Source organism: Branchiostoma floridae, chromosome 5 (assembly GCF_000003815.2).
Source record: "Branchiostoma floridae strain S238N-H82 chromosome 5, Bfl_VNyyK, whole genome shotgun sequence".
Lineage (NCBI taxonomy): Eukaryota > Metazoa > Chordata > Leptocardii > Amphioxiformes > Branchiostomatidae > Branchiostoma > Branchiostoma floridae.
Window position 1 is genome coordinate 13225855 of NC_049983.1, and position 22100 is coordinate 13247954.

The window sequence follows — 22100 nt, forward strand, 5'->3', positions numbered from 1 at the left end:
CACAGTTTTGATTCTCCCATTAGTGGTAAATAAACAAATTGACCAATGGACCATTGTGCCCCTTAAAGGAACCTTGCAGTTAGTGTAAAGACAGTCCATGTATGAAAATGGTGTATATGATGTTTCAAAGTCAAGTAGAAAAGTATCATGAAGTATGAAAATGTAAACTATGTTTCTGGAAAACTACTCGTGGGAACAAAAGAACATTTAGGAACTTTGTAATTTTAGTCTTTGGAAAAATGTAATTTCAATCTGCTTACCATGCCAGAAAAAGGGAAGTGCAAATCAAGCAAAAAAAGGACATATTTTTTAAAGTAGTTCAAGACTAAAATCACTTCAGAAGTTTTGATATGGTTGGAATCAATGTTGAGAGTGATTATATCCTATCTGAATTATACGCTATGATGCTTATTCATGTGCTTGTTCAGAGAATGATCATCCTTATAGTATTTTTTGCAAACGGTGCATTGCACCCCCGTGTGTACTACCATGTGTTCATTAAGCTGCTGATCATTTTTAAAAGCTTTGTTGCAAATTGCACACTCCCTGTGCTCCGTATGTGTTCCCGTGTGTCTTGCCAGGTTCCATTTTGTTCTGAATAGTTTCGAACAATGGTCACATTTGTATAACGCTGGCTTTGTTTTGTCATTGTCTTTGCAGACTGGTTCATGTCTCTTCCTAGCAGATCTTGTGCTTAGTTCTTTGTGACAGAAGCGACACGATTTCTTTATCGGTGACTCATGTTCTTTTTTATAGTGATACCTCAGTCTGTATGACGAATCATACTGTTGCCCACACTCCTTGCATGTAACAGTTTTCCTTGTGTGGGATGACTCGTGTAGCCGAAGTCCTTGTTTCGAGTTAAACTCTGCAGGACACTGCTGACATTTGTACACTTCTCCTTTTGTCATACAAGCATGCCTTGTGTACTCTGATTTTACAATAAACTTTTTAGAACATTGAACACAATGATACTTGCATGCCGCCTCTGTATGCCTCTTGGCATGTTGTTTCGCTCCTTGTTCCGTGAATATTTGCGTGCCACACGTAGGGCAAATGTACAAGGGCTCTTTCGTCCTTCGTAGATACCTCCTCACATGTTTGGAAGCTGGAGAGCAAGAAATATCAAACTCGGTCAAAAGGAACACAATTCAATCTTTATTTATGACAAAACTGGCCCATATGCAAGTATGACTTGTAAAGTGGTGCAGCATACACACAGCACATAACATCTTGTTAAGACAGTGGGGGGTGGCTTAGGTCATATGAACAACATCTATATCGTCAAACCTTTGTAGTCAAAGCAATATGATAATACTTGCATGGCATCTAAGATAAGTTGCTTTCTGGAATTATGTTGATTAGCTTATAACATATATTATGGAAGTTCTTGATACATAATGGCAATTTGCTATACAATACAGTCCTTACTCAAGTGCTAAATCTCCACTACGTATGGGGCAGAAAAAAACTGACAGATTAGAGGATTGTTCCAAAGCCAACATTGATATCAAAACTGCTTTCAACTCTCCAAACCAATCATTCGCTTTGTATGAGTGGAGCTACGTTGGCACTTCAATAGAACAACAAGATTCACTTACATGCTTGGGGAGAACTTAATCTCTCCTCTGCTGTACTCGCATGAAGTGGTGTCTGCAGTTCTTCACTTGACATCTCCCCTCTCTCCTCTGTTCTACTCGCATGAAGTGGTGTCTGCAGTTCTTCACGAGACATCTCCCCTCTCTTCTCTGTTGTACTCGCATGAAGTGGTGTCTGCAGTTCTTCACGAGACATCTCCTCTGTTGTACTCGCATTAAGTGGCGTCTGCAGTTCTTCACTTGACATCTCCCCTCTCTCCTCTGTTGTACACAAATTAAGTGGTGTCTGCAGTTCTACACGAGACATCTCCCCTCTCTTCTCTGTTGTACTCGCATGAAGTGGTGTCTGCAGTTCTTCACGAGACATCTCCTCTGCTGTACTCGCATTTAGTGGAGTCTGCAGTTCTTCACTTGACATCTCCCCTCTCTCCTCTGCTGTACTCGCATTAAGTGGCGTCTGCAGTTCTTCACTTGACATCTCCCCTCTCTCCTCTGCTGTACTCGCATGAAGTGGTGTCTGCAGTTCTTCACGAGACATCTCCTCTCTCTCCTCTGTTGTACTCGCATGAAGTGGTGTCTGCAGTTCTTCACGAGACATCTCCTCTGCTGTACTCGCATTAAGTGGTGTCTGCAGTTCTTCACTTGACATCTCCCCTCTCTCCTCTGTTGTACTCGCATGAAGTGGTGTCTGCAGTTCTACACGAGACATCTCCCCTCTCTCCTCTGCTGTACTCGCATGAAGTGGTGTCTGCAGTTCTTCACTTGACATCTCCTCTCTCTCCTCTGTTGTACTCGCATGAAGTGGTGTCTGCAGTTCTTCACGAGACATCTCCCCTCTCTCCTCTGCTGTACTCGCATGAAGTGGTGTCTGCAGTTCTTCACTTGACATCTCCTCTCTCTCCTCTGTTGTACTCGCATGAAGTGGTGTCTGCAGTTCTTCACGAGACATCTCTCTCTCATCTGCTGTACTCACATGAAGTGGTGTCTGCAGTTCTTCACTTGACATCTCCTCTCTCTCCTCTGTTGTACTCGCATGAAGTGGTGTCTGCAGTTCTTCACTTGACATCTCCCCTCTCTTCTCTGCTGTACCCGCATGAAGTGGTGTCTGCAGTTCTTCACGAGACATCTCCTCTGCTGTACTCGCATGAAGTGGTGTCTGCAGTTCTTCACGAGACATCAACTCTCTCTCCTCCGTCTCCATATTCTGTACATACACATAAGTTATACAAAGCTTGTCACTGAATTGAAAATATCTACTGACCGATACAACTGACTCTTGATTTCAATAGATACAATGGATTGAATGATAGATTGTCAAGTATCTCATTCTGTTGTGCCTTTTTTTCATTTCTTGAATTGTGGGATTATGTGCAGTTTAATTTATGGTGCTGACATTTTATTTACTAGTAACACGTTTTTCAGAGAATAATGTGCCTGTTGTGTTTGGAAATTTATAACACGGCTGCTTATGTGCGTTGTACTTGGCTACACCAAGCAACAAGCCGATGTATACAAGCACTACTCTATGTATAGTATGTAGTGGCAAAAACGTGGGGAGGTGGGCATAATTTACGTTTCGACAAACACGCGGTAAAGCTCTTATTTTGGCCGTAAATGCAGGAGCTCGGAGGACGCGTCCAGCCATGGACGCCATTAAACACTTGAAACAAGCGATGTTCCGTCGGTCGGGCATCCTAATTTCCAACATGCGTCAATTTTCGGTACAAAAACATGCTTACCTCGAGAGCCAAGACGTACCGCTGGAGCACCGGCCATGTGAGTCTTGCGGATGTTGTGATTTAGATGAACTAGGAAGCAATTTGTCGGGTCAGCGGCCGATTCCACGGGCCGGCGGGGGTGCCGGAGGGACGTCCCCTATGCCCGATGAATATACCAATTTCGGAGGAGCATCCCCTTATAAAGGGAAGGACATCCCCATTTCAAGAGGAGTATCCCCTTGAAAGTCGAGGGGTGTCCCCTCGTCTAGAGGAGTGTGCACATTTGTGGGGGACATCCCCATTCGATTGGTCGGGGTGGATTAGGACGGTGCTGATAGGAAAACTAACCATTGCAATATTCGAGTATTAGTTCAAAAGATTGATTATTGATATCCTTTTTTTAATTCCCTAATTCTCATCAGCTGTATAATTAGTCTGAAATATTCATTGCAAAATTCAACACACATGCGAGGGAAAATGTGTGACTTGTTGCCCTGTGAAAAGAAGGGACAATGTATACTGGTTACAACTGTATCATCATCCCTGACTCATCCCTTGTGATATCTTCTGCCACCACATACAGGGAGCAGTTGTCACCCATGTCAATGTGCCAATGAGCCCACCCTGTCAGGCACTACTTGGGTCTATACCCAGTGGTGTCTTCATATCGACTGTGGCTGCCCGCGATGTGTGGATTACGTCTTTTCTCCCGATCAGTGCTGCCCGACTTGCCCTAACGGTGAGTTAACCTTTGTGAATAAAAAATAGCTTATTTTGATGAGCTTTTAGTCAATTGTATCCTTATGTTCATATGTTCACGTCCTCCGGGGAAATTTGGTTGGCATGAGCCCGATGAGGATTGTTCTATTAAAGATAGGATGGTTCGATTAAGAGATAAGATAACTGTAACAAATGACAATATAATATATGCAATTGACATCCGGTTCCGATATAAGTTCATAATTCTGTCATCAAATTCCCGTTGATATTATCACTAGGTGACAACTGTGATGCGATGGGCACGGTGATCCCAGGTGGTATGGATGTCCAGGTGTACGGCACCACTTGTCGCTGTGCCTACTATGGTTTTTTTTTAGCCCCGGTTGTGCCCGTGCAATCTGCGATCCAGTCATTACAACAACTGTGCCGACTCCTATAACCAGGCACAACTGATGGATTTGGCAAATAAAGGCATAGCAAAGTCGAAATGAGGATTTTGTTTGTTTTGTTTGGTCTTCAATAGTCTGCCTACTGCTACATAAACACGTGTAAATAAAGTTGTTGAGTACGCCGCAGGAAACAATGTTATTCGTCTGAGGACCATGTGAGTTTGTTGAGCTCAATAGGCTTTATCTAAACAAATTAAAGCAAAACAGTTACGATTCGGGTACGTTTTTAGACAATGTCTGCATCACCTGGGATGTAGGTGAAGTGGATCTCTCTGGACACCAACCTCATGACTGTAGTCATGTGCTCTTATTGCTCTTATGTCTTCCCGTACTTTCTGTATTGATAGGCGTCTTCTTCCTTCAGCCAATCAGAAAAATGAGGAAAGTACCAAGTAGATGTAATAGGGTGAAACCCCGCAAGACTAACGTAGATTTAGTACTCTATTCTGTACCGTATGCACAATCAATCTCTTGATATTTTAGTACAATGTATTTAGATTACCCGTTGTAATTTTTGTGCTTTTGCATTTTCTTCTTTCACTTTTGAATTGGCACTTTATTACACTAGTACTCTATTTTGCCAATTTTTTGTGTAATCCTGGCTTACATTCTATTTGCTCATTTTAATGCTGCTTTGGACGATTCACAGTTTGGTCCATTTTTTTGGAAACGGCCAAGAATTGATGTCAGGACAGACGTCATCCATATATTAAGACAGTAGTAATATCACATATCATGCAGAAACATGGAAAACTGTTATTTTGGGGCAGTAAAAGTTTTCACACAACCACTTCACATGTTGTTGTTCTCTACTGCTTGAAGGAGAAAGTATACAGATACAGCGTAGTGTAGCCCAGTTTATCTTCTTTATATGATAATCTTGCATTTAGTATGTTTCACAAAACTATGTGTTCTAAGGGTTATCAGGTATACAGGAAGAAAACAAAGAAGAAAAAAACATTGTGTATACCAAGCAATAATAATGTAATCAACTAAAAGTATGTTGTACAAAACATACATGTTGTATAACATAAGATTCAAACATGAGTACACTGTACCTAAAAAGTAAAAAAAGATGTGTTTATCATAAGTTGACCACAATAGTTAGTATTGGGATGGGGTTTTGTGCGCGTGAAAAAGTTGCGCGTGAAAAGTTGCGCGTGAAAAATCTGCGCGTGACAATATGCAAATTAGCTGATTCCCAAGGGATTAAAAAAGTTTCTGCAGTTTTATACTTAAAAGCTCAAACAAGATGGCACAAAATGGAATTAAGTATCATGTTGTTGCATTATTGAGTACAAAATCTCGATCTGAGTGATTTTAAAGTGATTTTTAAATGTTAAGTTTTCACGCGCAAAAAAGTTTGAAATTTGAGTGTGAAACAATCTTCTTCAAAAAAGAGAAAATGAAGCTTCTAAAATGGAGAAAAGCCTCAAATTGTTACATTTTACAATATAAAACTTCATATGAGTAATTTTTTCATGTATTTGAACTATTTCTGTCAAATTTAGGTGATTTTGAAATGTTCAAAATATGCAAATTAACCTATTCCCAAGGGATCTAAAAATTAGGGTTTTTTTCAAACTCAAAATTCAGGTAACAGATGGGAAATTATATCATAGGTTCAAATTTTTCTGCCTTAGAATTCCTTGCTGCACATTTTCTGACATATTTCAGGAACTTTATTTTTCACGCGCAAATTTTTCACGCGCACGCGCATATTCTCCACGCGCAGAAAACCCGCTCCCCTTAGTATTCAGTATAGGTACAATGTGATACAACAGAGGGGTTATAGAAAATGTAAAAACAGAGTATTAGCTAGGGGTTTTCAATAATACAGTACTGTTTAAATATGAAGTAGAATACAGTAGCATTCAAATAGTAAACTGCTTAGAGTGATCAAGGAGGTTCAAAAGATTCTATTTTTAGCTTCCTTGGAGTAATCTATGTTGAAAGCATCTGCACCTAGTTCATGTTTCAGTGTACATCACATCTGGTATACGATGAAGTACACTGTTAGTGATAAACGTCTTGCATGTATAATTGCCATTAACATCAACAGGTAATTGCAATGGATACTTATCATGGTCTTTCTATCGAGGAGAGGGCAGAAGATACCCGGCTGCTACAATAGAGATGCACAGACATCTGATGTATGCACATAAATTAAGCTGAATGCCTTGTGATTAAAATTAACATTTAGCCTTAAAATGAGACTGAAAGTTCAGAGCTGTTAGAATTATATATATATACAAGTGGGGGATAGCTTCAAATAACAATGCATTTTCCCTGCATGTCGTTGAGGTAACAAGTTACAATGGTACTTGGTGATGGTGCTATTCTGGCACCATTTCGCTCTTTCAATTGCTTCCCTTGCCAATTACTCTGGCACGCATCAAACATAGAGAAATATTGGTTCCTGGAATATTTTGCCCAGTGTAAGGGGAGAGTTCTGATTGGCCTTGAGTCACACACTACTTGTAATGGCATGGCAAGTTTGAACAGAAATATGGAACTTCATCCCCATTACACTACTTCTGAGTAATACTTAATACAAGGCTTATTGAGCCAACTTAGCTGGATAAGCTAGTTATCTTTGTGTTTATGACACCAGAATACAACATTTTCTTTATCAATTTCAATAATAATAGTATAATTTACTGAGCATCAGAAGGGTGTATATTTGCACCAAATATACACCCTTCTGATGTTATTGAACATCAAAACATCTGAGATCATACTTCTAGCTCTTGATTTCTACCACAAGATAATTGAATGAAATGTTGATTGTTGGTTCAAATGATATCACAACAAGCGTATATCTATTATTATTGAATATTATCAGGCAAATGTTGCAATATGATGTCCCTCGTGTCAGAAACACTTTAAGTCTTGGCAATAGTAACAGTGCAGTGTCCATACAGTGGTTTTGGCATTTCCTTACCCAGTACCATGATATCATTCTTCACATTGTAGCACTGAACCTTGGAGTAGTTTTCGATCTGACGCTGTGTACCGTTATCGCTATGCACGAGTTGATGCACCCTGCCGCCAGTTATGTAGATCTCCCCACCACACACGGTAGCACTGCACTGCTTCCAAGGGAACAGTCTGTCCGCCAAGAGATGCAACTTCTCTTCCTCGGGATCGATGCACACAACACATTCTAAGTATCCACCGACTATGTACATCTTTGAGTCGACCGTGCACGCTTGTATGCATGACGCTTTCACTGGCAAATGCATGTCGTAACTCCACTCATTCTGGGAAGGGTCATAGACCTGTACGGCATCGGTCTCATTCTCCATGAGGTCATTACCTTCGTATAGATAAGGCGCACCACCAAATACGTAGATCTTTCCTCCACAGGTGGTTATACCGAAACTGCTGACTGAAACCTGTAGTGGTGCAACCTTCCTCCAGCGATTGGTTTTCTCATTGTACACCTCGACTTCAGACAACCTGTCGATAATGTCTGGGCTGCGGACTTCTCTGGAACCACCTACAACATACACCTGTCCCTCCAGAACTGCCATCCCGTGGTTGAATCTTCCTCGTTTTAGACATCCCAGCTTCGTCCAAGAGTTCAGCGATGGTCTGTACCGCCATGCTTGGTTTGGCGTCTCAAGACCCCCTGTCATGATGACGTCACCATCGACAACACATGCTGCTAGCCCCCTGCTTTCCTGAAAAGGTTCTGGCAGTGGGCTTCTGTCAATACAGTCACAATCAAGGCCAAGTCTGTACATATAGCTGTTGGAATACAATACTGGCCCCTTCCCTCTGAGAACACCAGTACCATGAGGAACAAGCCAGTTACCACCGAGAACCAGCATGTCTTGCTGGAGAATGTGACGAGGTGTTTCATGCGTAGACTGACTCTTTGTCAACTGCTTGATTCCAGGAAGTTTTGCCAATACCTTGTCTTTCTTCAGAATCTTCTTGAGATAGCCTTGGTCCAAACTTGAGAAGCATACACACTTCAACAGCTCCTTGAGATGTCCTTCTCGTTGTTTAAGATCGTGTTTAACCCAAAGCATGATTGCTTCCAAAATTTGCTCCTCCTTGGCCAGAAGGCCCTCGTCTGAGATGTATGTCTTTAACAAGTGAACTGGTAGCTGAAGGAACTCCTCAGTTGTGCACAATTCTTCAAACCATTTTAGAGCCCAGATTTTTGCTTTCTCGGACAGACTTGTACATGACACCCTGTCCGCCTGTGCCCATATTCCCAAACACGATTCTTCGTTTATGCGGTCTTCTAGAAATAATTCGCATGTGCCATAGACCCCGTGAAACTGCAGCATGTCCGCAGCTTCAAACAGGGGCTGGACATTTTCTTCAGTGATGTCAACTTTGGACGTGTAGGCAAAGTCCACCAACTGTTGCAGCGACTCTGCGCTCACCCCTCCCATCTCTATCTTGTCCTTCTTGGTCTCACTGAGGCTTCCGCTGAACATGGACCGGAAGTAGTGATTGACAGTCGCAAGCACCACACGGTGACAGGGGATCTCTCTTCCCTCCGCACTCAGAGTCACGTCCACCAGAAGACCCTCCGATCTCATTTTCTGCAGTTCCTTGAAGAACCAGGCCGCGTAGCCGCCGTCGACTATTTTTGACGTTGGACAGCTGTCCTCGTCCATGTTCCTAACAAATTAAAGAGATAAAGAGACATTAGAGATTCAGAGATGGCTGACTTCACTGTATGCTCCGCCCTAAGTGATACCCAGTAGGGGGAAAAAGAAGATATAAAACTCCCATCACTGCATAACATAAAGTAACTGCACTGTGTTATGATGGAGGGCACTGATTAAGACGTATTAAGACATTCCGTCCAAGCATTCTCAACTTATCTTGTTGACAGACGGACACAAACTGACAAAGTGCGACACGGAAAATGCCAAAAACATGACCTTCATGTCTTCTTCAATGGCAAAGGTAATAAAGAAACTGTGATCACTGCCATAACGTACAAAAACTATCTTCTCCTAACGTTACTAGTATTCTCCAAGCAGAGACTGGGTCGTTGGTTAGTAGCAGCTCCCTCGTAAACTAAGGGTAGGGGAGGGAGCGGTAAGAAATCCCGCGATCCTGGCGACTACTAACCAACGACCCAACCTCTGCTTGGAGAACTGTATCAGACCTGGCGTCCCAGTCCAATCTCTCAGAGTCTGTCTAGATCCCCTAAGTCAAATAGTCCAGTCCTACCTTCCAGAACCCTTTCGACACTTCAGCTGTACAATGTCATCAACCTCTCTTCTTATCTATTTTTTTGGGGGATAGCCCTTTTAATAGCTTTGAACGATCTGACAAAACACCGCCCTCCCCCCAACCCATTGAACACAAACCGCACTGCAAAACACTACGTAAGATCACGAGCAATATGAACGCACTACATAGATGGAGTTTAAGTTCCTAGTATTTCCAACGTACTTACTGTCAAAGATATAACGGAGAACCGAAGAAAGGGTTACACGTAGGACTTACCGGGATTTCCAACTTCGAAGTTCGGAAAGCAAGACCAGGCAAGTTGGCAAGTTACAACTTGAGAGGAAGGTTCTATGTAATTATAGGGGGTGCTTTTTGTACTATTGGGGTTTGACATGGCTATCTCCAGGTGACAAGTCTGTTTCAGTATAATGTACCACGAATTTATTTCTATCAATACTATACTTTGCAACATCTCTAAAGTTTCAGATTAGAGTACCTTTTTTCAGCTAATTTCTCGCTGACCTCCTATACGGCTATGGTACAGTCTACCCTACTTTCTGAGAAATGTATGACGCGTGGGTGTCAGATGTCGCCTGGTCATGTTGCGCGAAGATGGCAACAGGAAATAAAATCCCATAGGAATACACCGGAAAACGCCGTATTTGGGCATAAAAAGCGTCACAAAAGTTCAGTGAAAACCTTGGCCTAGCCTCCCTAACCGGCGTCTCTGATCTGGGGGCCTTGGCGAAAGTTTTACACCGGTGTACTCAGCCCGGATGAGTCCTTACGGTATGTCCAATAAAAAACGGTATAGTAAATTTAAAGCCGCGATGCGTTATATCAGCCTAAAAAATGGTTCCCCGTTCTTGGAAGGGGTTAATAAATCACGAGGAACTATTTTTGAAAGCTGGACCGCATTTAGAAGTCATGTATAAATTACGCCTGAAAGTTGACCAATTTTCAGGGTTTTAGCGGTGCGTTTCGCTCACAGTGTGACCTAAGTCGGTGATATGACAGTCACTTTAACACATTTAATGGATTACTGCACTCTTGAGGTTGTTTTTACATATCATACTACAATGTAGAGGCTTTTCGTTATGAGGTAGGTTTATACGGAATACGGATAGACCAGTGCCATACTACAGACCCTACAGGTGTGTAAAAAAAGTGACAGTCTGTGCCAATGTCGAAGCTTTCCCGGCTATCAAGGCAAGTTTATACGGATGGAACAGAGACTTTCTACAATAAAGATTAGCACAGTTCTTGTCCTGTCGAGATTTTACGTTACTAAGGGAAGTGTATTCAGATACAAATGTGCCATACTACAGGTGTGTCAAAAAATTGACACAGTTGTGCCAATGCCGAAGATTTGCGTAGGTCTACTACGTAATATTTGAACAAAACAAAAAGTAGCTTTTCCTACTTTTTCTTTACATTGTTAGTTCAATCAACCCTATAGCATTTCATACAAATATTTTGGGAGAGACGATGCGACATCATTGCACCAAATAAGCATGTGTAAAAATTGTGATCTTCCAACAAACAGATGGGTTCAGGCCTGGTCACTGTCTGGCTGGTGTTCCTTATCAGCCTGGCTTCCCAGTGGGGGGCCAGTTGACAGTTTCCTTTGAGTACAGTAGGTTAGTTTTCTGTACAAGGTTTCTTGCAGTTTTGAAGGGAATATGACCTCAGCTTGTTGATACCCTACAAAATAGACTTATTTGATATAGTTCATGATATATTGACAGTTCATGATTATATGCTATTTTAGAATGATTAGAAATGGGTGTACACTGTTTCCAAAGAAGAAGATCTCCATTGTGTTGTTTATCTCCAGTCTGCCATGTGCTAACTGATTGCCCCACCCCGGGGGACCTACCGGGTGGCAAGCTGTTGTACAAACAGTAGGGTCTAACTAGGGAGGTCAACAGGTTACAGTGGGCCTAGAGCAGAATGTTTTGTAGGCTAATCCTTTACGTTGCAAACGTGAAAAAATGACACAAAAGTGTCAAAAACTGTCAAAAAGTGTAATTCTGAAATTTCTTAGTTCTAAAATATTCCAAATTTGAGCGTAAAAAACTACGTAGTAGACCTTTAAGAGAGGTTTGTATGGATCAAACAGAGACTTTCTACATGTGTATCATATAGAATGAAACTGTTCTTGTCCTGTCGGGATTTTACGTCTTTGAGGGAGGTTTATTCAAATAGAACAGTGCCACATACAGGTGTATCAAATATTTGACAGAGTTGTGCCAATGCCGAACATTTGCGTTCTGAAGGGAGGTTTATACGTAGTACGGATGAAACAGAAACTTTCTACATGTGTAGCATATAGAATGACACTGTTCTTGTCCTGTTGAGATGTTACGTTATTAAGGGAGTTTTATTCGGATAGAACAGTGCCATGCCACAGGTGTGTAAACCTCCCTCAATAACGTAAAATCTCAACAGGACAAGAACAGTGTCATTCTATATGATACACATATGTAGAAAGTCTCTGTTTCATCCGTACAAACCTCTCTTAAGAATGGAAATCTTCGCCATTGGCGCGACTGTGTCAACTTGTTTTGACACAGCTGTAGTATGGCACTGTTCTATCCGCATAAACCTCCCTCAATAACGTAAAATCTCGACAGGATAAGAACAGTGTAATACTATATGATACACATGTAGAAAGTTGCTGTTCCATCCGTATAAACCTCCCTTCAGAACGCAAATCTTCGGCATTGGCGCAACTGTGTCAATTTGTTTTGACACAGCTGTAGTATGGCACTGTTCTATCCGCATAAACCTCCCTCAATAACGTAAAATCTCGACAGGAAAATAACAGTGTAATACTATATGATACACATGTAGAAAGTTGCTGTTCCATTCGTATAAATCTCCCTTCAGAACGCAAATCTTAAGCATTGGGGCAACTGTGTCAATTTTTTTTGACACACCTGTAGAATGGCACTGTTCTATCCGAATAAACCTCCCTTAATAACGTAAAATCCCGGCAGGACAAGAACAGTGTCATTCTATATGATACACATGTGAATAGTCTCTGTTTCATCCGTACAAACCTCTCTTAAGAACGTACATCTTTGGCAGTAAGACCTTTCATCCACTGTTAGTAGTACACAACAAGAGTTTGGGCACACAAATGACAGTGAGAGTAGCCCAAAAAGGCAGTACCGTAACGGCAGGGATGTAATTTACATATATTTACATAATTAACTATCTTACTAGCAGTTTTACTTTCAAAGTAAAAAAAAAAAAACTTTTGATGCAAATAACATGTACACCTTTCCAGGAAAAGTTATATTCAGATTTTGGCTCAATGTGCAATTTGGGAGCAAAAATGTCGTTTGTGGCTGTTTTGAAAGCAGAAAAAGTAACTAAGACATAACATTTTACATGGAAAATAGATCTATTGTATACTAGGAAAAGGTGTAGGCAATGGCAAAGACTTCTAGATTTAAAAGAATGACCACATGTAATGTGCCATATTTCACAAATGTGCATATTATGGGCACTACTGGTGTCAAATTTGAAATCTATCTTAGCTATCCTTCAAGAAACCTCATCTTGGATTGTCAAACTTAAATGTTTTAAGTTGCATTATTTTCACATAACCACAAAATACAATAAGAACGGACTACAAATACCCATAGGAATGTATTTAGTAAAGACTACAAAGTAGTGGCAAAATTCGAGTGATAATAACCTATTGTACCATTTCGCTTATGACATGGGCTGCCATCTTGGATTTTGACCAATTACGTCATCAAATTAGCATAGATTAAGAATATTTAATCATGAATGCTACATGATATTTTATAAGATGTTAATGCTATTAGAAACAAGAGTGTTTACCAAGAAAACCATGAAACCTTAATGTTTACGCCGAAATCAGAGAATTTTGTAAACTATGCCTGTCAGCAACCTGTTGCCATGGCAACACAAAATATCATAAACTTATTTTATTATCTTAGACTTGTTGCGAAGTAAATTTAAGGAGAAGTCAACAAGTTTGGTAGTCCTAGCTCACGTCGTTCGGCAGTTACATGACGGCAAGTATTCCTATGAATCACCATATGGCTGTTCCCTATTGCATATCAAGCAAATTAGTTTTTTGGGTGGGATGGGGGGTTAATTTTGAGATACGACTTTACTTTTTGTATCCAAAGTCTTGTTGACAACCAAAAAGTGGGTGTCGAAAAATTTTGACATTTATCGACACCCCTAGTTCTAACCGGTTCTAACCGGTTCAAACTAGTTCTGACCGGTTCAAACCGGTTCAAACTGATTCTGACCGGTTCTAACTGGTTCAAACTGGTTCTAACTGGTTCAAACCGGTTCTGACAGGTTCTAACTAGTTCTGACCGGTTTTAACTGGTTCTAACCAGTTCAAACCGGTCGTAACTGGTTCAAACCGGTTCTGACCGGTTCAAACCGGTTTTGACCGGTTCAAACTGGTTCTGACGGTTCAAACCGGTTCTGACTGGTTCAAACCGGTTCTGACCGGTTCAAACCGGTTCTGACCAGTTCTAACTGGTTCTGACCGGTTCAAACTGGTCCTGACCGGTTCTTTGACCGATCAAAGTTTGTTTTGGAGCCAGACTCATAAACGTTTGTTAAGACAACTACAATATGAAAAAGTTTCCTGATATGTTAGTGAATTCGCTCTCACCTCTAGGTCACAGCTGTTTGGGAACTGTCTGATCCCAGCCGGCGGAGCTCCGGTCCAGGTGAACGGCGCACTGTTATTATCATGGAAGCACATCTGTGTGGGCAGTAATCATAGTACAATGATCAACCTTCTTCCAACACTAAGGTATACACGGATCAAATTTTATACGATGGTCATCAGTATTGATTCTGGAGAAGGCGACAGTCGGGCAAGTGCATGTCCTACCCTAATGTCCGATCGGGTGGCAAGTAAGATTCTTTCTATGAGTGACATTTTGTTATACTTTTTGCAATCATGGAATCAAGCATTGGCCAACACAGAAAAATAGTAGCAATGATAAAAGAATTCTATTGCTGGAAGTGAAAATCACACACAGAAAAATGTTTCTGTAAATACGGGCAAGACCGCCGCAAGTGAAAAGTTGGTTCTGGGTAATTAGATTTTTTTTAAGTAGTTGCCCGATAAAACAAGTGAATTTTAGAAAACTTGTCCGGCCCTGACGTCACGTCATCGTACAGATAACACAGCATGCAAATCTAAACGTTTATTTTGGCAGCTGAAGTGGTGACGTCGCTCTTCCCTCCATATTTACTGTTATCCGATAATATGTTCACCATCTGCCTAGTTTCACACGCCAAACACAGACGTCAATATCTAGGTTTGGCAGATCGCGCACTTCTCAGCTCATCGACACTAGTCCGGCCGTGAAACAAAAAAGTGCCTCAGTATGGTCCGTGTGTTGATCCTACTGACCGCGGTACTGACCGTTCCTGGTGTGCTCACCATGGAGCATCTTCAGGTCAAGTCCACCTCGCCAGACCCCACCACAACACCTTGGACCACGACACCCAGGCCGACCACTACTCCAGCTGGCTGTATGGGCCAGGACGGGCAATTCCACCAGCCCGGCTCTATTTACCACCCTACAGGTATGGATCAGAATATGGCTAGACAGACAAATTGACTCTATCTCTGCCTGTCCGAATAAAAATTCATTTCATGTCTTATTGCAAAGAATTGATCATCGCAGTTTTTTTCTGTTTTTGTCTTAATTTTCTAATTTTGGTGTATTCTTCTGGAGCGTACTCCTAGAATGCAAATTGATCTTACTGATATCCGTATGATCTTTTGTATTTGTGCTGGATAAAAAAAGTCGACCATAATTGTTGGATGACTATAAGTCGACTGCGCCTCATTTTTCATTTAAGGAGCATAGTTGAAAGACGTTTGTATCGTTCAGGAAGTGAAAGGAACAATCATGGGTTACATGTAATATAACCCATTCTTACAAAGAAGAAATGTCACAGTCGGTGAGCCGAGACGGTGCAATACTGTTTAATTATTGTACCACATTTTGTTTTTGTCTAAAAGGTTTCCACTACACCATATGCTCGAGGTCGTAAGTTTTTTGGACGACCTCGCCATCAGATATGGCAGTAGGCCAGAGACGCAGAAGGAAAATGTTGTGATACGACATGCGCAAGTCTGGTATATAAACCGAGGTACAGGAGTTGGATAGATTCCCATGTGGGAACCGCTAGCAAATCTGCCTGCCCGGTGTAAGAGTATGAATAGGCCCGGAAAATAACTAGGGGGTGGGGAGCGACTGTGGGAAGTTTACATGGAAACGTGCACAGGGAAGGAGCTGGATGATATGAGCAGATTCCAGAAAAAAAGCAGAAAACGACAATGTAAAAATGCGTGACAATGTTACCATGCTTAGTAGCATACCGTACAGGATACTGTAACGTTAACGTTGTTTTAAACTTTTAATGATACAACAGACATCCTCAAGCTTCCTGACACATACATTATGATATCTCACTCCACCACAGGAAACAAGTGCTACACTTGTCGTTGTGACTTCGGTATGATCAACTGGTTTGATTGGTCCAGTACTATCGGCGAGAACTGCTACTATACCGACTGCGCATGCCCGCCATGTGTGGATGACGTCATTCCTCCCGACCAGTGCTGCCCAACTTGCCCTAACGGTCAGCAGACGTTTTTGATTGTTTTAAAATGAAAAGTTTAAATAGACTTTTTGTCGATGATAACCTGGTGTTCTCGTAAAGGGCGTGGGGGATGGGGTTGGCTAGGAGAACTATGTATATGCTCGGTAGACTCGATTAGACGGCAAACAAACTGTTACAAAGCAAACTTGCTGAACAAATATCAAGATATCAACGTTACTATCACAAACTAACACTGAAATGTACCATGGATTCTACTACCATGAGAGCTGGTCAGACGTAAAAAAAAATATGACAAAATATGAAGTGAGATTTCTGTTGTCAATGCTAGGACACAACTGTAACGCGATGGGGACGGTGATCCCAGTCGGCAGGGATGTCGAAGTGGACGGTTACATCTGTCGCTGTCCGGACACCTCCGGATTCCCGTTCGGGCGTCGCAAGCGGTCTTCCGTCGCTCGGAGGGGACTTCGGTACTTTTCGCCGGTCTTCGGCGACTGCACTCGATTCTTGGAGGCATCCTGCTATCGTCCGACGACGGTTCCTCCTGCGTATACCACAACGGTACCCACAACGATTCCTCGAACAAGACCCACAACTGAACCTATGACAACCATACCGCATGGCGTGTGCGTCACCGACAGTGGAGTATACCATCCAGGCCAAACTTGGCACCCTTATGGTGAGTTCTCCAAGCAAAGGTTGCCGTTGGGGGCTAGTAGTGGCCGCGATTTTGGTGTCTGACTCCCTCCAAAGTAGACGCAAAAATCGCGGCCACTACTCAGACTACTGGCACCTACAACCTCTGCTTGGAAAATACCAAACATGTGCATCCGTGCCTACATCAATGTCCTAGACATAATTACGCGGCAGGTAATGGTAGGTAATGTATATAAAGGATGTGAGTGACATTAAACTATCTTTAACTACAACTAACACGAGCCGTGTTCTACAATATCTATTTTTCCTACTCCTCAGGAGATCCGTGCCACACGTGCACATGTGAGCATAACTCATGGCAGGGTACAGCTCAGGAGGCGTGTTACATCGTCGACTGCGCATGTCCGTCGTGCGTTGATGACGTCATCGACCCGGGTCAGTGTTGTCCCAGGTGTCCCAATGGTGAGTCGAAGAACGTCGAAAAATTCTTTTAAACTTGGTGAAAAAGTTTTGATTGAGACTTTAGCTTCGACAGAAGTTATGATTGGTCCATGAGCATTGTCCAGGGAAGTTATTATAGGACATGCTTGATTTGAGTAAATAACGTCTTTCTCCCCAACCAGTGCTGCTCGACTTCTCCTTGCGGTGAGTAGATGTTGTAATATCTAATGTGTTTTGTAAAGGGAGTGTTGTTACTACATGGATACGGACAAGAAATAAAACGGCTATCGAACAATTAACTTGTAAATGCAAACTGTCACTTTTCATTACAAGGCAACAACTGTAACGCGATGGGGACGGTGATCCCAGCGGGTCAAGATGTCGAGGTGAACGGTTACACCTGCCGCTGTCCCGACACCTCCGGATACCCGTTCGGTCGTCGCAAGCGGTCCGTTCGGAGGGGACTTCGGTACTTTTCGCCGGTCTTCGGCGACTGTAACCAGTTCTTGGAAGCTACCTGCACCCGTCCGACAACGGTTCCTCCTCCCACAACGGTACCGACAACAGTGCCAACAACAGTGCCAACAACAGTGCCAACAATGTGCAGAACTGACAACGGAGTCTACTTTCCAGGCCAGACTTGGAATCCTTATGGTGGGACATTATTCAACATCTTGCCTTAAGTTTGCAAAAGTTGTATAAGATAATCTGCATCCATTGCTCAATGCTTTCTAGAGACAACGCATTGGGTAATACATGGAGCATTGTGATCAGCACGATTAGACTTCAATATTATAGAAAACAAACACGAACAGCAGTGGACATCATTTCGTACTTCATACATGAAGATTGTTGAAGAATAACAATCTTTTGTTCATGCTCCACAGGAGACCCGTGCCACACATGTACGTGTGAGTTCAACTCGTGGCAGAGTACACCTGAGGAGATGTGTTACATCGTCGACTGCGCATGTCCATCGTGCGTTGATGACGTCATCGACCCGGGTCAGTGCTGTCCCAGATGTCCGAATGGTGAGTGGACGAAGTACACTTAGTGCGTAGTCTTCAGAGATATTGTATTTAATTTTTTCATCAATCTAAAGTAGTTTTAAGATGTTCAAATACTTGTATAGTAGTTTAAACCTCTTGCAACTTGCAAAAGTTTTTGAATACTGATATTTGAACGTCTTAAAACCGAATTCTACTTTAAATCAACATGGAGTTTCGACCATCATAGATGTCAAGTAGTAGTCTAGCTAGGATATTTTCCTTTTCGAAAGAAGACAAAAAAGGGTCAATCACTGGCTTTTTAAACATTTTCCAGGAGAGAACTGCAACGCGATGGGAACCGTGATCCCGTTCGGCCGTGAGGTGGAGGTGAACGGGTACATGTGCCGCTGTCCGGACCGCTCAGGCTTTCCGTTCGGCAGGCGCAAGCGGGAGGTTTCCGCTAGGAGGCGCCGCTATGACTCTCCCATCTTCGGCGACTGCGACCAGTTTCTGGAGGCAACCTGCGACCCCATCACAACTATCCCGACCCCTACAACTTCAGCAAGGCGTAACTGATTAATTTGGCCAATAAAGGGATAACACTTTCGAAAAATTGGATTTCGTTATTTTTTGTTTGGTCCTTACTTAGTTTCCTGTTTGTTATACTAGTGTCACTTAAATGTGCTGAGCACTTCACAGAAAAAATCTAACAAAATAGTATTCGTCCAAGGATTAGTGAGTTAATAAAGCTCAGCTGACTATATTCATGCAAAACAAACACCATTCGTGTAATGTCAACCGGTAATGAAACGATTCGTCACAATGAAGTCACCGCAGATGATAAACAACTTGATCATGTTCCTAACAGTTAAGGTAAGGACCAGTGCAAAGTAGAAATCATAGGTAGTGCTTACTCAAAGTATTCGCTGGCAACTTCACGTGAATGTGGCGTCCTCAATCTTCAACAGACAGATGAATCAAACGCAATGCTGATCCTAGATCTAATTATCGTACGGAGCTATTTGACTACCATACCAGATGCCCTAAGATGTGTTGACAAGTTAAGTAACTCCTCATTATCTAGGCTAGTAGTTGCTTTCCAATAAAAAGTTCACTGGAGCTTTGCAAAGTAAAATTGTTGAAAAATGTTTCACAGCAGCTAGCGGCTAAAACTAACAGTTTTGTCCTTTTCTGTCCTGTGAGAAAAGTTAGACCAACAAAGCGCGATCATTTCAGGCAGGGCCGCTCAAGATGTTAGTATCTTCCATCACAGGACCCTGCATGGTGTGTACATGTGACGGCGATCATTGGTCTGCCCAGGAGAACTGCCGCTGCGCGTGTTGGTGTTATTGCCAACCCTGTGTCGATAAGGTTCCTAACGGGTGCTGCACAACTTGCCCAAACGGTGAGCATACGTTCGTACTGTGAGAGAATAATATGTGTTTATGGCACTAGGCATTGTATTACAATGCCACGTCTTTGTCAGCCCAATATCTATCAACTAATCTATGCCATATGCAGTTAAAAAGATATAAAGCCCGGAAGTTCCACTTCAGTACCATAACAAGCCGCTAGGGGGCCAAAATTCTCTTCATCAATATCTATCTAACTACATGTGCATACCAAATGTCAACACATTCCACTGAGGTATTCTAGAGTTATACTCTTCACGGACACCAACTAACGCCCCAAACGGAATTAATAAATGGTATTACATATACCTGACATGTTCTTAATTATGGGAATAATTCTGCGTCCCTAGGTGCGAACTGTAACGCGATGGGGACGGTGATCCCGGCGGGTAGGGACGTCCAGGTGAACGGCCACACCTGCCGTTGTCAACACGACACGGCTTTCCCGGCTCCGCGCGGCAAGCGGTCGGCCATCGCTGGGAGAGGTTTACCCGCCTATGGCTGCGAACCATTCCTGCAGGCTATCTGTGATCCAATCATAACAGGATAACAAAATAAATGGATCAAAGCTGTCCTAGATCCGGCTTTCCTTTTTTTTTTTTGGTTTCCTTGTTTTATGCCAACAGTTTATGTTTGATTTACTACAGTTGCTCAGCATCGGAGGCCGAGGCTTAAACCTCACTCATGATCATGCGAGGTACATGTTATAAAGCCACTTCGACGGACTTAAAGCAAAAATTATCACAATTTGTGAAACATAAGTGTTACGACGATAAGCGTCAGACATCATGCACACAGCATGAACGAACATAATCGAAATATCATGTAAAGTTATGATAGTCTAAGGGTCAACTAAAATGACGTCTTCGGTCTTCATCCATTTTCTACATGTCTGCTCACCATTTGACTTTTCTGGCTAATGACTTGTACCGACAAAATATGTATCATCAGCGTTACCTATTGTTGCTGTACTGATAATACCGACATAGCAACCAGCAAGAATACTCGACAGAAATTTGGTGATGTATTACCAATGAGCTTTTATCAAGCTGATAAAAGCTCCTTGGTATTGCCTACTAGTATGGTTTCCATGCTTTTTTCTACCATTACGCAAGTCAACACCTCCAAATTGTTATTGGCACAGAGATAAGGAAGTGTCAAGTTTACTTTGGCAGTTGATTTGCCCTAACGTCGTTCTTCATTTTATGTATATATAATCATGACATTTGTCCAATAGTACGTTTGCCATCTGCTTACTTTCACATGCCAAACACAAATAAAAGACAAATAAGATTTACATGTCTTTGTAGACGCCACATGTTCTACTCAGATCTAGTTCTATTAACTCCTATCAGTATACCAGCATGTCCCGTGTATTCACCCTCTTATTGGCGGTACTGACCGTCCCTGGTGTCTTCACCATGGTGCATTCTGACCGCCATCAGGCTAAAACCAGCATCACGACGACCATGGGGACGACGACCACGGCTACTTTGGACCCTTGCCGCGGCCCTGGTGGACACTATACTGACTGTCCCTGCCCACCATGTGTGGATGATGTTCGTGATCCCGACCGGTGTTGCCCAAGTTGCCCGAACGGTAAGCGGGTTTGTGTTAATGAAAAACATGCAAATTACTTGCATTTACATGTATGTACATGTAAAGTCAGGAAAAAGGGTTTTCACATGTATGGCTGCTAACAGATGGCTAGGAAACTACTGTTTATCGAAAAAAATGACTATAATATGAAATACATGGCCTAAAATTAAGGGAACTGTTAGGCTTATATCAAACTCTTGAAGAGCTATAAATATTCTATGGTAAATGTTCATTACTAGGTGCAAACTGTTACGCAATGGGAACAATCATCCCGGCTGGGAGAGATGTCCATGTGAACGGTTACACCTGTCGCTGTCCCGACCTTGACACCTTGCCAGTTCCATTCGGCAAATGGTCAGCCATTACTCGGAGGCCGAGGGGACTTCGGTATAATTCAGCAATTTTTGGTGACTGCACTCGATACTTGCAGGCTACCTGTACCCAGTAAGTGCAAGTGACAAGCTGTAGGTCTCTGCTAGGAGGCTATTCCATCATTGTGGCAACTGGGCACAGGCTGAGATGCTTTCCCTATGACCACTGAACCATTTCTTCTCCAATACCCAAATTGATTTGAAAATAAAGGGATGGCACAGTTGAAACTTATACTGTCATTTCTTTTAATGTGGTTCTTTTGCTTCTTTGATCCCTATTTTCTTAC

At 42.3% G+C, this 22100-nt stretch overlaps 5 protein-coding genes across 7 annotated transcripts in view; 3 read left to right on the forward strand and 2 right to left on the reverse strand.

Annotated features, from left to right (window-relative positions):
* LOC118415122 (von Willebrand factor C domain-containing protein 2-like) overlaps positions 1 to 4547 on the forward strand; it is a 13728-nt gene extending 9181 nt beyond the window's left edge. The window contains exons 2-3 of the mRNA XM_035819486.1: positions 3900 to 4055; positions 4315 to 4547. Coding sequence (XP_035675379.1) covers positions 3900 to 4055; positions 4315 to 4475 — 317 coding nt within the window. The 3' untranslated portion in view covers positions 4476 to 4547. The remainder of the gene's footprint in view (positions 1 to 3899; positions 4056 to 4314) is intronic.
* LOC118415121 (gastrula zinc finger protein xFG20-1-like) lies at positions 44 to 3611 on the reverse strand. Its single transcript, XM_035819485.1, has 3 exons — positions 3338 to 3611; positions 1602 to 2802; positions 44 to 1108 (listed from the first exon to the last, which is right to left on the reverse strand). Exons 2-3 carry the CDS (start codon positions 2797 to 2799, stop codon positions 393 to 395), a joined length of 1914 nt encoding a protein of 637 aa, XP_035675378.1. The 5' UTR covers positions 2800 to 2802; positions 3338 to 3611; the 3' UTR covers positions 44 to 392.
* A 1606-nt stretch (positions 4548 to 6153) lies between the features above and the next one.
* Positions 6154 to 21381, reverse strand: LOC118415968 (kelch-like protein 24). Of its 3 annotated transcripts, XM_035820949.1 has the most exons (3): positions 21246 to 21381; positions 14369 to 14461; positions 6154 to 9129 (listed from the first exon to the last, which is right to left on the reverse strand). In XM_035820949.1, exon 3 carries the CDS (start codon positions 9123 to 9125, stop codon positions 7371 to 7373), a length of 1755 nt encoding a protein of 584 aa, XP_035676842.1. In that variant the 5' UTR covers positions 9126 to 9129; positions 14369 to 14461; positions 21246 to 21381; the 3' UTR covers positions 6154 to 7370. The 3 variants fall into 3 exon arrangements, with proteins under 3 accessions (XP_035676842.1, XP_035676841.1, XP_035676843.1); XM_035820948.1 differs by lacking the exons at positions 14369 to 14461; positions 21246 to 21381 and adding an exon at positions 9970 to 10113; XM_035820950.1 differs by lacking the exons at positions 14369 to 14461; positions 21246 to 21381 and adding an exon at positions 9920 to 10010.
* LOC118415969 (kielin/chordin-like protein) lies at positions 14985 to 19044 on the forward strand. The gene is made up of 7 exons (XM_035820951.1): positions 14985 to 15297; positions 16204 to 16362; positions 16673 to 17023; positions 17320 to 17463; positions 17776 to 18096; positions 18330 to 18473; positions 18766 to 19044. Exons 1-7 carry the CDS (start codon positions 15096 to 15098, stop codon positions 19005 to 19007), a joined length of 1563 nt encoding a protein of 520 aa, XP_035676844.1. The 5' UTR covers positions 14985 to 15095; the 3' UTR covers positions 19008 to 19044.
* LOC118415970 lies at positions 21102 to 21999 on the forward strand. The gene is made up of 2 exons (XM_035820952.1): positions 21102 to 21442; positions 21682 to 21999. Exons 1-2 carry the CDS (start codon positions 21208 to 21210, stop codon positions 21888 to 21890), a joined length of 444 nt encoding a protein of 147 aa, XP_035676845.1. The 5' UTR covers positions 21102 to 21207; the 3' UTR covers positions 21891 to 21999.
* Positions 22000 to 22100: the final 101 nt, after the last annotated feature.